Genomic DNA, 16,858 nt, shown 5'->3' with positions numbered 1-16,858 from the left:
TCAAACGCTAGATCTGTTTTGAACCCCATGGCATTTTTCTCTAACCTTTTCCCGCCATTTTTTGCCCAGTCCTAATAGCCAAACGTTTTACCTCACGTCCCTCCCGGCCCCTGTCCGCACTCCCCCTCCTGGAGTCGGGGATGTGGCTCGGGGAGGGGACCCGGACATGGGGAAGGGGGCCGGGGCCACATCTGGGGCCAGCAGCCGGGACCCTGGGCATGCAGCCGGCAGGCGGGACCCCAGGCACGGGGCTGGCAGCTGGAGCTGGGTGCGGGGCCGGGAGTCAGGGTTGGGGCCAGGAATGGAGCTGGGTGGCACTCCCTGCTGGGCCCCAGCCACGCCCCCCTGAACGTTCCTTCGCACCCACCTAAGGGGGCGCGCCCCACAGTTTGGGGACCTCTGAGTTAGAGTTTTCCAAGTAAAGAAGCATTCTGTTTGTGTCCTTCCAGGGTTACCGAACAGGCTACACGTACCGGCACCCTTTTGTCCAGGAGAAAATCAAGCATAAAAGCGATGTGCTGATCCCTGCCACCGTCACAGCATTCGTCTTTGAGGAGGAGGTTGCTCCCATCGCCACCCTCCGACAGCATGCCCAGAAGCAGCAGAAGGAGAAGACCCGCTGGCTAAACACGCCCAACACCTACCTACGGGTGAACGTAGCTGAGGAGAATCAGAGAAGCGCAGGCAGCCAGCGGACTAAGACCACGGTAAGGGGGAATGAGCTCTGTGTTCTGGGTACGAGGCACTGTCATAAAAGAACCTGGCCAACTTCCTCCACAACAGCGGAGCGCAGCGGGTAAGGAGTTAAAAGGCCCAATAGATGCTTGGAGCCGATCTAGACATTCTCATGATGTTTCTGGTTGGACTCGGTAGACCCCAAACCCGGCCTCTCCCAGAGTAACTGTGGCTCAGGCCAGAACCAGAGTAGGACAGCCTGTAAATCGTTACCTTCAGGTTTTGGGGGAAGGTTTTGGGGGGAAGGGGCAGTTTTGCATTCAAACCAGTTCACCCATCCCTGAAAACAACCCCTCGGGTTCCAGGCAGCAAAGCTGCTTTCCAGCAGCAACAGGTACCAACAGGCTATTAGCCACGAGGGTAAGGAATGGTGTCCCTAGACTCTGTCAGAGGGTGGAGATGGATGGCAGGAGAGAGATCATTTGATCATTACCTGTTAGGTTCACTCCCTCTGGGGCACCTGGCATTGGCCACTGTCGGTAGACAGAATACTGGGCTAGATGGACCTTTGGTCTGACCCAGTACGGCCATTCTTATGTTCTTATGTTCATGGGGAGCCCTCGCAAAATTGGCGACTGGTCTGTATAAAAATGTTCGCCTTCCTCTTCTACTGGGAGATGCACTAACCAGCTGGGGCTTCTACCAGAGTGGAGTCACCTGGGGCATAGACAGAAAGAGTGGGCCAGTGGTGAGGGTGCTAGCTTGGGGCTCTGGAGACACGCGGTCAGTCCCTTACTTTGCCACTGACTTCCTGTGTGACGTTGGGCGAGTCACTTAGCCTCAGTTCTCCATCTGTACAATGGGATAATAGCCCTGCCCTGCCTCACAGGAGCGTGGAGGAGAAATACGTTAAAGGTGGTGAGATGCTATGGTGCTGGGGGCCCTACAAGTTCCTAAGCTAGATAGACATTTGGATAGGGATTTAACAATTGCTTACTAGACACAAGTCAAGGCAAAACCCTAAAGCTGCGCACACCAGAATCCAGATCGATGGAATTGAACCCGAATGGGCTGAACCAAAACCTTGAATGTCAGGGAAGGGGGTGGGTTAGATCTGAATCCAAATTCAGATTCCTGAATTTTGCAGCTGGCCCCTCTCTCTATAAGGGACTTTACCCAGCTCTGAATGTCTACGAAGTTTGGAACATCCAAAATTCTGTGATGGGTCAGAAACTCATAGGCTGGGCCTATGTGTCTCCTGGGTCTTAATGATACTGCAATTCCGGGCTTGATGTATTTTCTTTGCTCTTTCCCTACCCTATCCTTGGTACGGGCCAGTGGATGAAGGCCGACGAGGTGGAAAAAGCCAGCAGCGGGACCCCGATCCGAATCGAAAACCCCAACCAATTTGTGCCTCTCTACACAGACCCACAGGAAGTGCTGGAAATGAGGAACAAGGTGTGGCAGCTCTCAGATGTTTCTCTTGTCACCCCACGCTCTATGGCAGGTCTTAGTTTCCAGGTGGCTGAGAATCAGTAGATTCCTTTGAGACTCCAGTGACCTGACTTTCCTGCAGCTGGTGGGGGAGCAGATGAGCCACTTCCTTTTTACATTTTCTCTTCATTTTACTTCAGCAAGTTTAGTGCTGGTGGCGAGGTCCAGACTCACCACTTTGAAGTCCTCTGATCACCACCAGAGCAGGTACCAGGGTAGTTCACCATATACCCTTTCCCCAGCGCTGCCTTGTAAACACGATTCAGCCCTGATCAGAATGAACCACCTCTAGGTTAGAGGGACCCATTCGGTGCCTGGCCTCCTGGCTGAGACGGAAGTTCCAAATAGTGCCAGTGTCATGCTAAACCTCCCTGTCCTGTAGGAACAGGGCTGAGACGTGCTGGCTTGTTTCACGCAGGCCAAGGACCGGGCATTGGATGGCATTCAGTCGCTACTGAGCTAAACTGGATTCAGATGGGCAGCCAAGGAGAGAGAGATTCTGGGCTTGACTCTCTACTTCCTTGCTCCTTGTGTCGTCGTTGATACTGGTGCAAAGAGCTTTTTACGCTCCCTTAGTCCACGTGTAAAAGTCTCTCCGAGGTGCAAATCAGTGGCAATTCAAGGCCCGCTCTATTACTGTGCCCCTAAGCCAGCTAGGCTAGACTTTTTTTTCAGCTCTTTTTATTTATTGGCTGATTTTTCACCCACAGATTCGGGAGCAAAACCGTCAGGATGTGAAATCGGCAGGACCCCAGTCCCAGCTCTTAGCCAGCGTGATAGCAGAGAAGAGCAGGAGTCCGGTACTCTAATTAACGAAGGGGCTAGCTTCACAGGGAATGTTATAGTGCAGTAAACATCCCTGCTCTCCTGCAGCTCTGCCAATCGAGGCAGCAGCCGTGGGTGGGTTAAGGGTGAATAGAATCATAGAATCACAGAAGATTAGGGTTGGAAGGGACCTCAGGAGGTCATCTAGTCCAACCCCCTGCTCAAAGCAGGACCAACACCCACTAAATCATCCCAGCCAGGGCTTTGTCAAGCCTGGCCTTAAAAACCTCTAAGGAAGGAGATTCCACCACCTCCCTAGGGAACCCATGCCAGTGCTTCACCACCCTCCTAGTGAAATAGTGTTTCCTAATATCCAACCTAGACCTCTCCCATTGCAACTTGAGACCATTGCTCCTTGTTCTGTCATCTGCCACCACTGAGAACAGCCTAACTCCATCCTCTTTGGAACCCTCTTTCAAGTAGTTGAAAGCAGCTATCAAATCTCCCCTCACTCTTCTCTTCTGCAGACTAAATAATCCCAGTTCCCTCAGCCTCTCCTCGTAAGTCATGTGCCCCACCCCCCTAATCATTTTTGTTGCCCTCTGCTGGACTCTCTCCAATTTGTCCACATCCTTTCTGTAGTGGGGGGACCAAAACTGGACACAATACTCCAGGTGTGGCCTCACCAGTGCCGAATAGAGGGGAATAATCACTTCCCTCGATCTGCTGGCAGTGCTCCTACTAATACAGCCCAATATGCCGTTGGCCTTCTTGGCAATGAGGGCACACTGCTGACTCAGATCCAGCTTCTCGTCCACTGTAATCCCCAGGTCCTTCTCTGCAGAATAAGCACGCAGGCTCTAGCTGTGGAGCTCAGATCAGGGGAATCCTGATGGTGATGTGTTGGTGTTGAAGTGGGGGGCCTCTCTCCCTGCTCAGAGTTGGAGTGGAGCTGCCCCCACCCCGTTAAAACTACACTGTGCCCCAACTCCATGGATGGCAGTATCAAATGGAGACACAGAGTAATGGATCCACTAGCCCCACTCCCCATAGCAGCCCCCTAAGATATTTCTCCCACCCTGGAGCTGAGTTCATGCCACACAGGGCTTGTGTGCCTTCCCCATAACCCGCTCCCCTTGTGCATGGTGGAATCGCACCAGTTCTGCTGCACACGGGGCTTTGCTCCCTGCAGATCAAGATCGGCATTGGTGAGAACAAACACTTAAACCATGGGCTGGGCTCCTAGAATACTGAGCCTCGGGTCCATGACATAAGAGGATCGCTAGCCCACAAAACCCACTAAACCTTATCCCCAGCCCTCGTGCTGATGGCGCAATGTCATGTCTGCGGTTGGTTTCAGTCCGCGGAGAGTAACCTGGCTTCCAAAGCAGACACGGAGACAAAAGAAGAATCCCAGGAGGAGATACCGACTGAGCCAGAGCCCCCCAACCCGTTCAGCCAGCTAACCGACCAAGAGCTGGAGGAGTACAAGAAAGAGGTGGAAAGAAAGAAACTGGGATTAGACGGTAAATAACCGGAGGGAGCAGCCATGGCTTTGTTCGGTCACGTGAAGTGTGTGTGTGTTGCGGGGGGTTAACTAGGGCCCTGGCCAGGGAATCCAGGTTCTTGTCCTTGCTCTGCCCGGTTCAGAGCAGAGTCTTTCCTCCCAGATCACTGTGAATCGAGCAGAGCAGGGACTTCATCTGGCTCTCCCACATCCCTGTGCATGTACAGCGCTCCCAGAAAACCCTCCCTATGGGAACCGATACGTCTTCAAAACATTTGAGCTTGGAGGAAATACGTTCCAATTAGCTGTACCCAGAAGACAGGCGGGGAGTGTGTCTTTTGGGATCCCGCCCCCCATCTTTTACATAGCACTTGGATGTCTTCTCTGCTCCTAGGTGAAAGAGACGCGAGCGTGGAGGAATCTCAGGCTTCTCCTGTGAAGTCTCCCTGCGCTTCCCCACAGCGAAGCCCCACAAAGTCTCCACCAAAGAGCCCACCCGTGTCCCCCGCGAAGTCCTCAGACGGTAAGCTGAGCCTGCGTGCCAGGCAGTGGTTATGCTGCATGGCGGGAATTGGAGCATTTGGGGTACTGCCTAGGGTGGATGCAGCAGTGTTCCTGCAGTCGCATCCTGAGATAAACCTGAGCCCTGTCACATGGGCAGCAAGGCATGGGCATACTGTAGGCTTGGAGGGGCATCTTCCACCAGTGGAAAGATAATCCAGTTCTCCTTTTCTTTGTTAAAAGGAGGGTGGGTTATTATGGCCATAAGTTCTGCGCCATCTTTGTCCCAACAAATCACACAGGAGGCCTTTGGAACGAAGATGTCTATTTCTTTATTATTTGCACCGCAGGAGTGCCCAAAGCCCTCCCCCGGAATAAGCTCTCCATTGTGTTAGGCGCTGTACAAACCCATGGAAAGACACAGCCCCCGCCCCAAAGAGTTGGCAATGTAACTTGAAACGAGGCGCAACCAGTGAGCATAACAATACATGTAGTAAGAAACTGCTGGCTATGGACCTGATCCAAACCCCATTGAAATCAATGGGAGTCTTTCTACTAATTTCAGTGGGCTTTGGGTCAGTCAAATGTGTGTGAGTTAGTCCCAAGGGTTCCAGAACATTATATATATATATATATGGTATTATGTCGCCTCTGCTCTTACATTGAAATCCAAGGCAGGAGATAGATATAGATCTATCTATCTATATCTATATCGAGAGAGAGAGAGAGAGAGATTTATATCTATCTATCTCCTGCCTTGGATTTCAATGTAAGAGGCGATATAATACCATCAGAGGGTATCAGATAGCTAAAATGAAAACATGTCAGCGTTGTGTTAATCAGTAGCTGGGCATAATGCGGGGGGAGAAATGGTGTGAGTTATTAGCATGCTCCTCAGATCAGATGCATAGCTCACTGGAGACAATGAAGGTATCTGGCTGCCCTAGGCAAAGACGTGAACTGGTCCATGAAGGTCAATGTGATGGCGTTACTCTTTTATTGTTCTCATTGTGTCACATTGTGTCTCATTGTGTTGGTGTATGTCTGTCCCCACAATTTCTTCCTTTCTCTTTCCATGTGTTGCTTTCTCCAAAGGACTTACCTCTGATTCTGAATACTTGTCACTGTAGTAAGTATAGAGAGGCTGTTTTCTAAGCTCGCATACCATCACCTTGCGGGAGGTGGGATGCTTCTCACAGGGGAGATAGAGGGTGGGTGGGGAAACCTTCCAATATGTTCACAGCAGGGATGCAGCTCCATGGAAAAGCTTCCAAATGTGCTAGCTTTCAGTTCGCCAAGTATCAGTTTTTCGTTATATGGGAGACCAATAGGCACCAGTTTTCAAATGTTGGGCACCTTAATAGAACCTGCACGTTCTGCATTTGGCTGTTCCGATCAGCACTTAGGCTCAGAGGCAGGGTGGCCTATTGGACGGAGCACCAGCCTGGCACTTAGAAGATGTGGGTTCTATTCCTGGCTCAGCCCCTAGCCTGTTGGGTGACCTAGGGCAAGTCACTTCCCCACTCTATGCCTCAGTTTCCCCCTTTGTAAAATGGGGATAATGCTACTGACCTGCTTTGAAAAGCACTTTGAGATCTACTGTGGGAAAGTATTACATGAGAGCAAAGCATTATTATTATTATCATCATAAATTCTATCTGTCATATCTCTAGAAACCCTCACCATTGTATGTAAGCACTGATACTTGAAAGTTCCCACTTTACCTGCCTGTGTGCTGATTTGACCATCCAACTGTGTAATTTAGACCTCTATTAAGATGCCGATGCCTCTCACTTTGGAGGGATTTTTAAGAAAGGCTCCTTTCTTATAGGCTGTTTCAGAAGAGTTGCTCTGACTTTTTCCTTGCTCAAGATTTTGAGAAGGATTTGTTTTTATGCCCCATTTTTATCTCCTGTCTCTCTTCCGCCCAAAGATAGTCCTGAACGTTGTAAAAAGAAGCCAGCTGTAGGCTCAGGTCTTTGTAGAAGGAATCTCCCACCCTCAAAAGCACCACACCAAGATCACAAAATCTGCTTAATGGACAAAATTCTGCCCAGGAGGGCTTGACAGTTTTCTTCTCACCCTGTTCACAGAACTTCCGCTGAGCTCAGTGGGTAGCGTGACCAGACAGCAAGTGTGAAAAATCAGGATGGGGGTGAGGGGTAATAGGCGCCTATGTAAGACAAAGCCTCAAATATCAGGACTGTCCCTATAAAATCGGGACATCTGGTCACCCTATCAGTGGGGGATCTGTGTATGGGGGAGGAATGGAATATAGGATTCAAGATCTGCCGGGCAGATCTGAGACCAGAGCTTTGTCCTAGCTTACTGATTTCAAAACACCAACGATGTGAGTTCAAATGGCCAGCATCAAAACTGGCCAGCAAAGCTATTTACGCTTGCTATAAACAGCTTTTCTTGCAGTTCTTGTGTCTTTTCCCCATTGCTTCCCATTGTGCACATCACTTTCTGCTGTTGCATACACAATTTGTGCCTTTAGTGTCCTAAAAGACAGCATGGGAAAAGGAAAGCTCTAAAATTTGATGAGGTTTCTGATGGTAAGTCATTACTGGGCTCGGGGCGGTAAAATGAAAAAAAAAATCAATGTTATAGATACTTGTAGGAATCGTTTCACCTAGCAGCTCCCTCTCTGCCACGCAGGAGACCAAAGTCTGGGCAGGTTTCAAGCCCCTATGCCATGTACATTTAAGGATATTACAGAGCGCAGGGTCTGGGGGTGATGCAGTGTTGCATCCCTCATGCCACCTAATGTGAGAGCGTCTTACAGAGGCAAAGATTTTTTTCAGAATTTTTTTTTACTCTTTTTTCCCCCTACCAAAACAATTTGACGAAACTGACATCTCGTGAAACGTCTCGGTGTTGCCAAATCTGCATTTTGCTGGGGGGGGGGAAGGGGGCAGAAAGCTGGAGCTGAAAAATTTCACCCAGCTCTATTGAATACACAGCCCGTCTGAGAGCTGAAGCTACTTTCTTTCTTCAATCCTAGCCGGCTTATTACGCCTTTGCATTATTTCTTTATTTGAAAATGTGTGGCTGAATTCTTACTCTAGTACTTTCTCAGGACTCGGCACTGTGCTTCTCTCGCCAAAGTACTTCTCACGCCAGCCACTGACTGACATACCTTTGCGTAGTGACGGGTGTTACTGTTTTAAGTAGGCAAAAATCTAATGGCTTGGTGTAGTCAAAATTACAGATGGACTCTGGTCTGCTTCAGATTTTGGATCTTTCTCGGCGCTGACCAATCTCCCGTGATGAGAGGGACGGAAGTAAGGGCTTGTCTACGCAGTGTGACAGACCCAGACCAGTGGGGTACAGGAGTCTGGTAGAGGGCAAATATACTGGTCACTGGATGAGTAGTTTTCTGTTCCCTGAGTGACCAGAGCAGGGGCTGCACTAGAGTAATCAGGAACCTGCTAGAACCAGTTAAGGCAGGCAGGCTAATTAGGACACCTGGAGCCAATTAAGAAGAAGCTGCTAGAATCAATTAAGGCAGGCTAATCAGGGCACCTGGGTTTTAAAAGGAGCTCACTTCAGTTTGTGGTGCGAGTGTGAGGAGCTGGGAGCAAGAGGCGCAAGGAGCTGAGAGGGAGAGGGTGTACTGCTGGAGGACTGAGGAGCACAAGCTTTATCAGACACCAGGAGGAAGGTCTTGTGGTGAGAATAAGGAAGGTGTTTGGAGGAGGCCATGGGGAAGTAGCCCAGGGAGTTGTAGCTGTCATGCAGCTGTTACAGGAGGCACTATAGACAGCTGCAGTCCACAGGGCCCTGGGCTGGAACCCGGAGTAGAGGGCGGGCCCGGGTTCCCCCCAAACCTCCCAATTGACCTGGACTGTGGGTTCTTCCAGAGGGGAAGGTCTCTGGGCTGTTCCCCAACCCACATGGTGAATCTCTGAGGCAAGAAAATCCGCCAATAAGCGCAGGACCCACCAAGATAGAGGAGGAACTTTGTCACAGCAGGTATGAATGTAGAGTGCGTTAGCCTGTGGCACACTAAGTCATGACGTGGACTTGACTACCGCGCACTAAAAGTTCGGTGGTGCGCTTTGCGGAACATCAAAGTGCACTCCGGAACTTGGCATGCACGGTAGTTGGGTCCGCGTGGTGACTTAGTCCACAGCAGGCTAGTGCACTGTACATTCAGGTGACCCTGGCTTGCCGTGTACTAAGGATATGTCTACACCTTAACCTGGGAGTTTGAGGAGACATACTCACCTCACCTCTCATCAAGCTAACACAGCGGCATGAGTGGAGGAGCGTCCTGGTGTCTTGGACGGCGTTGGGGGCTGTGGAAGACCGTACTAGTGACTGGGACGTGGGCAGTCTGGCCTGGTAGGCAGCACAATGTTCAGGAACCAGAGATCAATGGACAAGTCCAAAGTCAGGAGCCCGGTGTCAGAGCCAAAAGTCAGACAGGAAACGGGAGGTAAAACCACGGATCAGCGCCTAGGGTTGGAGCCAGAGCAGTCAGAAACCAGAGCAACCGGGTTCAGGGACTGGAATGAGACCAAGCGCAGGAGCCGGGAACAGAGCAGGATCAAAGTCAGGAACCGAGGACGAGGCCAGGAGCCAAGTAGCGGACAGCAGGGTCTGTAGCAGCAGCAAGCCAGGATCCACCTTCTTGTACAGACCGCTTCCTGTGTCTCTTTCTGGCTTTAATAGCGTACCCAGTCCAATCAGGGACTCCAGAGCATCTCCAGTCAGGTCCCTCTGGCTGGTGCACTTAGTGGAGTGTTACCTCTTTGGGCTCCCAATTCCTCAGTCCCGGCTAGAGTTGGCAGGTGGTGGTATGGATGCGGCAGTGGCTGAGAGCCCACAGGTTCATGATCCCAGGATCCTCACAGACAGATACGTACTCGGGGTGCCTCGTTGCAGCTGCAGTCTATTTTTAGCGCACGGGCTTGCTCAGAGATAGCACGGGTATGTCTCTTTGAGGATCCACACCCCAGCTTGAAGGGTAGATGTACCCTGGGTCTCTGCGTAGAGAAGCACTAATGTTTTTAAACTGTATTGCGTCTTGAGGGTCACCATCATTCTCACTGAGTTGCACTTAGTCACAGGAACAACCCCAGCAGAGACGGGCGCTACGCATTGAGTAAGTACCGCTCTGTGCTCACCAGAATCGGGCTCTAAGTCAAGGAGCACTGGGTGGAGGTGCAGGCAGGCTAGGAGTCAAGCAAAGAGCCAGGCCTTACAAATCAGGGCAGCCAAGATTGGGGGTTGACTGCCTGATTCCAAATGTTCTCTGCACTGCAGGCTCTGAAAAGAAAGCTTCCTCCTCCGTGCCATTTCCTTTCTATCCCAAATCCTTATGGAATCATGGCGGGGATGCCTGCACAAAATGTATTCACTGTCTGAATTAACAAGGTTAATGTGTCCTTACAGCCAGCCTCTGAGAGGGTTGGAGGGGGGAGATCCAGCTTTCACCATACCACATATTATCCATATTTTGATGCTAGCTCTATCCCAGTGCTAGCTCTAAAACCAGCAGCTCGGCAAACACCAAAGCAGTCGTATCACCTTTTTAAACGTGGCCCATATTTGCCTACGGCAGTGGTTCCCAAACTTTAACAACCCGTGAACCCCTTTCACTAAAATGTGAAATCTCGTGAACCCCCTCCTAAAAATGAATATTTCCAGGGATTTAAGTTTAAATCTCCTCAGTGTGATGCTAACGTTCACTCACCTCTCACTGAAGCAAAACAGCACTCCAGAGAAAATGACTTAGTATCGAATTACTGAGGCACCTGAACGCTGCTACAGTGACTACTACCTGGTTCCAGCTGGTTTGGCGCGCAAACACTTTTTCTTCCACCACTAGGGCCATCCCAAGCAGGGTGCCCCGCGAGGGACAAATTAGCCTGGACCACCCCCCACGTACAGCGTGGCCCCTGCTCACTCTGCCCCTCATGCCACCCAACTTCCCATCTGCCAAAGACGGGTCCAAGCTGCCACCTGCGTGCCTGGGGTCCCAGCTGCCGCCCTGCCCACGATGGGGCTCAGGCTGCTGGCCCCTGCTGGCCGGGGTCTGGGCTGCCGGCTCTGCACTCCGTGGGGCTTGGGCTGCTGGCCCTCGCTGACTGCTGGGGCTCGGGCTGACGGCCCCAGCTGCCCGGCCCCGCGCTGCATGGGGCTCGGGCTGCCGGTGCCTCCGCTGACCGGGGCTCAGGCTGCTGGCCCCGCGGGACTCGGGATGCTGGCCCCACGCTGACTGGGGCTCGGCTGCCCACTCAGCGCTCCACAGGGCTCCACAGTCTGCTCTGCAACTGGGTCACACCTGCTTCCTCCCATGCCCAGGGTCCTCTGGCCGCCATTAAGGAAATTTTTCTGGCGAACCCCCTGTAACGTTGTGCGAACCCCCAGGGGTTTGCGAACCCCAGTTTGGGAACCACTGGCCTACGGGGAAGGGGTGAAAGGTAATTTGTGGGCAAAACAGCCAGGGAGCAATATATTCATGATGAATATGTACAAAGGGAACAGCTGCTCCACTACGTATATTGCGTGGGCTTTACACAAGCTGTGACAGTATCAGCCAAGAGTGCGGTCTAGCAATTAGAGCAGGGGATCCATGGGTTCTATTCCTCACTCTGCTTCTTACTTACTGCGTGACCTTGGGCAAGTTGCCTAAATGATCCATGATTCAGTTTCCCCATCTGTAAAATGGAGATCATACCGCATGCCTCACAAGGGTGTTGGGTGACTCAGCACCTCTTTGTAAAGCCCTTTGGGATCCTTAGTTGAAAGGTGCTATGGAAGTCTGGTGTGTTAGTTATAATTAACTTAGTAAATCCAATAAAGAAATCTACGGGACAAGGGAAAAAAAGAGAGAGGGAGAGGAGAAGGAAGAGGAAAAGAGGCATGCATGCAATTGTTTAATTGCTTCTTCCCAAAACACAGCTTCCTGTGTTCATTGTCAAAGAGGATCATTCATTAACACTAGTTGCAAAAGAAGCCCTTTGCAAAACACCACACTCCTGTCTGTGTTTGTGGGCTCAGAGGGAAAAACAGCGTGAGTGAGCAAATGGAAAATCCAAGTGCCTAGGTACCCTTAGCACTGTTTAAATGTACCGGTCACTTAGCAGACAGGCTTCCAGGAGTTCTGACCATCCTTGGCCAATCTGCTCCTGTTGGGCACCATGTTTGCTTAGCAATAACCCCTTCTTCTCTGGAGTTCCATAGACGGAATTTGCAACCTCTTTTTCCCAGGGACGAAGTTGAGAGACTTCTGGTTTTAAACCTAGGCCAGATTTACGCGTAAGCCTGGTCTATACTGGGGGGCGGGAATCGATCTAAGATACGCAACTTCAGCTACGAGAATAGCGTAGCTGAAGGCGACGTATCTTAGATCAACTTACTTCGCGTCCTCGCGGCGCGGGATCGACGGCTGCCGCTCCCCCATCAACTCTGCTTCTGCTCTCGCCCTGGTGGAGTTCCGGAGTCGACGGGAGCGCGTTCAGGGATCAATGTATCGCGTCTAGACGAGATGCGATACATCGATCCCCGATAGATCGATCACTACCCGCCGATCCGGTGGGTAGTGTAGACATACCCATAGACTGACCTAGTTACCTTGCTCAGGGGCTCTGAACAATTTTGCACCTGGAACACTGTAATTAGATTGACCTCACCCTGGTGTAAACATGGCTAGGTTGATGGAAGGATTCTTCCGTCAGCCTCTCAGAAAGAGAACCTCTTCCACTGCTGTTGGAAGTGTCTACACTACGGTGCTACAGTGGCATAGCTTCAGCAGCATCGCTCTGCCACTGCAGCGGTTACCATGTAGACATACCTTTAGTTCCGACTTCTAGCTCTGCCTGCATTCAATGAGGAAAAATGAAACCGAGGAGGCAACGTGAAGCACAAGCTCTTTCCCCGGGTCCAGGAGATGTGGGTCAGAGGATCCTTCCCGGCCATATTGTCTCAACCCATCAGTGTCCCATTTTCTCCCCATCACAGCAAGACTGCTCTGGCTTTTGTTGAAATCAAGGGCCAAATTCCCATTCAGTGGGAGCATGATAAGGTCTAGTCCGTGTAAATACCATAGGCCTGATTCCCCACTGCCCTGCACCTGTGCAAAGTGGATGAAACACACCACCAACTTCAGATCAGGCCCACTTTGCAGAGATGTATAGATCCTCAAGGTGCACGGCACAGGAGAGCCAGACCCAATGGACTTACAATGGTGTCAGAGAGAAGGGAATCAGACCACGACAATGTCCTTGCCCCTTGGGCCAAATTCTGCTTCTATTTAAACTAGTGTCAAGCTAGAGTTTCCTCATTGAAGTCACTGGTGGAATGATTATAGTAAGACCACAGGGCTAGCTCTAGGCAAGCTGGAAAATGCCCACTCCTTATTAGCCTGCAATCTCCCAGTCAAAACCACTTCGCAAAGCCAGGTGATCCGGCCCTGTAGCCACACAAAGTAGCAGCCCTTCTAGTGAGATTGGGGACCCTGCCTCCATAAATCCTCATGCCTTGTGTCTTTCTTTTGTGAAGGTGCTAAGAAGACGGACACCAGCCAAGTCCTTGCCGATCCCACTGCTGCTGGAGAGGAGGCGCAGCCGGCAGCGGTGGTCGTGAACGGGAAAGATGACGACCAAACTGCAGAAGACACCCTAAGCAAAGGAATGAGCCAGATGACCACAACCACAGATGCTGACCCAGATGCCCCTAAGGACAAAACCGAGTCAATTACTAGTGGGCCTGTGTCCCCAGAAGGCTCGCCATCCAAATCTCCCTCCAAGAAGAAGAAGAAATTCCGGACCCCATCCTTCCTGAAAAAGGGCAAAAAGAAGGAGAAGGCTGAATCTTGATTCCTCTCCAGGCCTTCTCCTCCTGCTGCTTCCTTCCTTCTCCCCCACCCACCAAGGTCACCAGAGCAGTAGAGGAAGCTGATAGCCAATAGCTGCCTCTCCTAGAATGGTTTGTGCTGAGATAGAACCAGAGGTTGAGGGTCCTGGAATGACTCCTGTGTAATACGTGTGGCTGAGACAACATCTAGACTTTGGGGGAAATGAGGCAAATTTTCTGGGTACTCATGGCGCGAGATGTATCATTCCCTGTTAAACCGGTTTTTGAAGAAGTAAGCGAGCTTAGGAATGATTGTGGTCCTTATTTTCTGCTCAAGGGAGCTAGTCACTAATTTCACAAGCTGTAAAACTGGTTCTCTGTACCAGTTCCTCCTTGTCACAGCACTAATGCTCCAAACCATTTATCTCCTGTGGGCTGAGGTTTTTCCACATGCTGCTCCTTTACAGCCCATGTGGCCACCTTTTAGAAATAATTTGGTGCAAGAAAAGACCCTCGTGAAACAGGAGGGGACATTGACAATGATTGATTCCCTTTTTCCAGTTCTGCAGTGGAATCCTGGCTAATTACAGTGTTGCAATTCGCTGTATAATCTCAAATGGAGACGATCCAATTTTATCAAAACCCAAAGGTGAAGGATTGCTCTCCTAGAAGGAAGGGTCAGGCTGTGGACCCATGACCTTTTGCTTCCTGGGTGACTACCTTACACCTAGGCCAACAAGCCATTTTCAAGTTCCTTTCTAGCCAGAATGGTGACACCAAGTTATCTAACGATCCATTTGCTGCAGTAGTGAAGCCTCTTGGAAATGACTATTGTGTCTCAGTCGGTGGGGAAGTACACAAATCCCTCCCTCACAATAACACACAAGATAACGTGTCCCACTATAAATATAGTGGTAAGAGCGGGGAAGGAAAAAAGCCTCCGGGAACTCTCTATGTTAAGTTTAAGAAGCAAGAAAATTTCAGTCACTAAGTGCTATTTTGTTAGTTTGGAATAAATGCACGCTGACGATATCACTCCTGTAATAATCACTCCAGAATGAAAAGCCTATAGAAAATGCGACTTCACCCCCACTTGCTGCGCTACTAATTAATTACACTTAGATGAGGCTGTGATGCAGATATGAGACCTGTTAGCACTTTTCATTGCGTTCAGCTTCCGCTGGCTCAGCACATGCCATTCTGGACTGGCAGCGAAGAGGGGTTGTGAGTGCATTCCCTCTTCCCCACCCGCACCCTCCCACCAACCCCGACTCCAGAGTGAAAATGAAACACGAGTTCACACCTGTGACATGTTATTGCCAACTGGCTTAACCTACCCCCCCCCATCTCTAACCTTCACCCCCTCTTCAAAATAAGACAAAGTTACCAACAGATGAGGATTATTACAATTTACAATCAGAGAATCATAGAAATATAGGGTTAGAAGGGTCATTGAGAGACCATCTGATTCATCCCCCCATGCTAAGGTAAGATTAAGTAAACCTAGACCATCCCTGACAGGTATTTGTCCAACCTGTTCTTAGAATCCTCCAATGATGTAGATTCCACAACCTCCCTCCGTAACCTGTTCCAGTGCTTAACCATCCGGATAGTTAGAAAGGTTGAGCTAACATCTAACCTATCATGCCACAGTTAAAGGAGATAAACAGGCCAATGTTCCTCTGTCAGTTTGAGGACTCTGGCATTAAAGGTGCTAACCAAATGAGATCTTGATCTTGCCCCATTGAAACAGGATTTCCATTGACTTAAATGGGAGCTGGATCAGACCCCGAAGGCTTAAGGTCGCTGTTCTCAAACAATGGGCTATTGTTAGTCCGCAGAATGGCACTTGGAGAACCATGTAAGGGAGTGGGGTGGGGGGTGGGGGTGTTGAGAAACTGGGAAAGAGGTGGTCCATGGAGAAATCTTTCTCTGTCATCAGGTCCACAGAAATGGAAGGCTTGAGAACAACTGACGTAGAAGGATATTGTAGTCTGTATACTGACGCAGTGTTCTGGGTCAGGCTCATCGCTAACGTCTACCAGTAGTTCTATAAGATCAGGAAGCGAGGCCTCTTTCTGTAGTGGCCTGGACTTGAAACCGTGACGCTGAACGCCAATGAAGTTTGGATTTGGATGTGATTCTGGATCCATAATTTGTGAGCCGGATCCATCTCTGCCTGTATGAAGCAAACTGGTTGGAAAAATTCTGATAAAAAAGCAACAACTTTCATTGTGGGTTTTTTTTTTTTTTTTTTATGTTCCAACCCTGTGGTTTTCAGAGTCTCATTTGTGCTGGAATGAGGCTGTGGGGTCTAGTGGTTAAAGCACATGACTGCATCTTAGGAGACCAGGGTTCTATTCTCAGCTCTGGCCTGGTGGTTGACCTTGGGTTAGTCTCTGCACCTCAGTTTCCCCTATGTGCTTTGAGCTCTGCTGTTGAAAAGTGCTATATGTGAACACTAGGTATGGTTATTTATTATTCCCCTTCACAATAACAGAATCTGTTCAGGCAAAATGTCCTTGAAATAATCTTTTTTTAATAAGGCTGTTGTGGTGGGGAATCCAAGAACGTGCATTCCAGCAAGATCCATACTGAGAAAGTAGCTGATGCATTTTCTTCATAGGGTAGGGAATCAGCTCCCCAATCTTGCATCACGATTTGCCTTAATACAGAACTTTGGGGTGATTCGCAATTTTTAATAAGCACCAAAATCTTGCTTTGCCACCTTTTTTGGGGGGGGGGGTAGGATGGAGGGGAAGATATTTTGAAAACACAAGTTATTTTTATTTTAAAGAGCAAGTTACTAGGTGTGCTTGGCAAATGTGGAACACGGAAAAAAAATCAACAAAAAAAACCTCAACAGCAAAAACTCCGGACCTTTTAGATATGTGCTCTTGGTGTTCATGTATGCTAGATAAATTAAATCCAGGTCCTTAAGGTTAGCTGTGCTTAAGTTTCTGTTGCCTAAATCCATTGTATGCACGATGGGCAGATTTTGACAAATTAAAGGCCCAAACCTATAAATATTTACTGTTGGATGTTGTGCTTATTAACATTAGATTTTAAGGCCAGATAGGCTCATTATGACCATCTAGTCTGAATTCC

General features: G+C 49.8%; 1 protein-coding gene across 3 annotated transcripts in view; it reads left to right on the top strand.

Annotated features, from left to right (window-relative positions):
* The window catches only part of ADD2 (adducin 2), a 28,300-nt gene extending 14,527 nt beyond the window's left edge, over positions 1–13,773 (top strand). The window contains exons 9-15 of one of the 3 annotated variants that reach the window (XM_065397792.1): positions 450–707; positions 2,014–2,133; positions 2,880–2,969; positions 4,334–4,460; positions 12,808–12,836; positions 13,229–13,250; positions 13,529–13,773. In XM_065397792.1, coding sequence (XP_065253864.1) covers positions 450–707; positions 2,014–2,133; positions 2,880–2,969; positions 4,334–4,460; positions 12,808–12,836; positions 13,229–13,250; positions 13,529–13,773 — 891 coding nt within the window. Of the gene's footprint in view, positions 1–449; positions 708–2,013; positions 2,134–2,879; positions 2,970–4,294; positions 4,461–4,835; positions 4,965–7,718; positions 7,722–12,807; positions 12,837–13,228; positions 13,251–13,456 lie in introns of all 3 variants that reach the window. The other 2 variants (XM_065397790.1, XM_065397791.1) reach the window with 2 other exon arrangements.
* Positions 13,774–16,858: the final 3,085 nt, after the last annotated feature.

This window comes from Emys orbicularis, chromosome 2 (genome assembly GCF_028017835.1).
Source record: "Emys orbicularis isolate rEmyOrb1 chromosome 2, rEmyOrb1.hap1, whole genome shotgun sequence".
NCBI classification, from domain to species: Eukaryota; Metazoa; Chordata; order Testudines; family Emydidae; genus Emys; species Emys orbicularis.
This window is presented reverse-complemented; position numbering and strand designations above follow the sequence as displayed.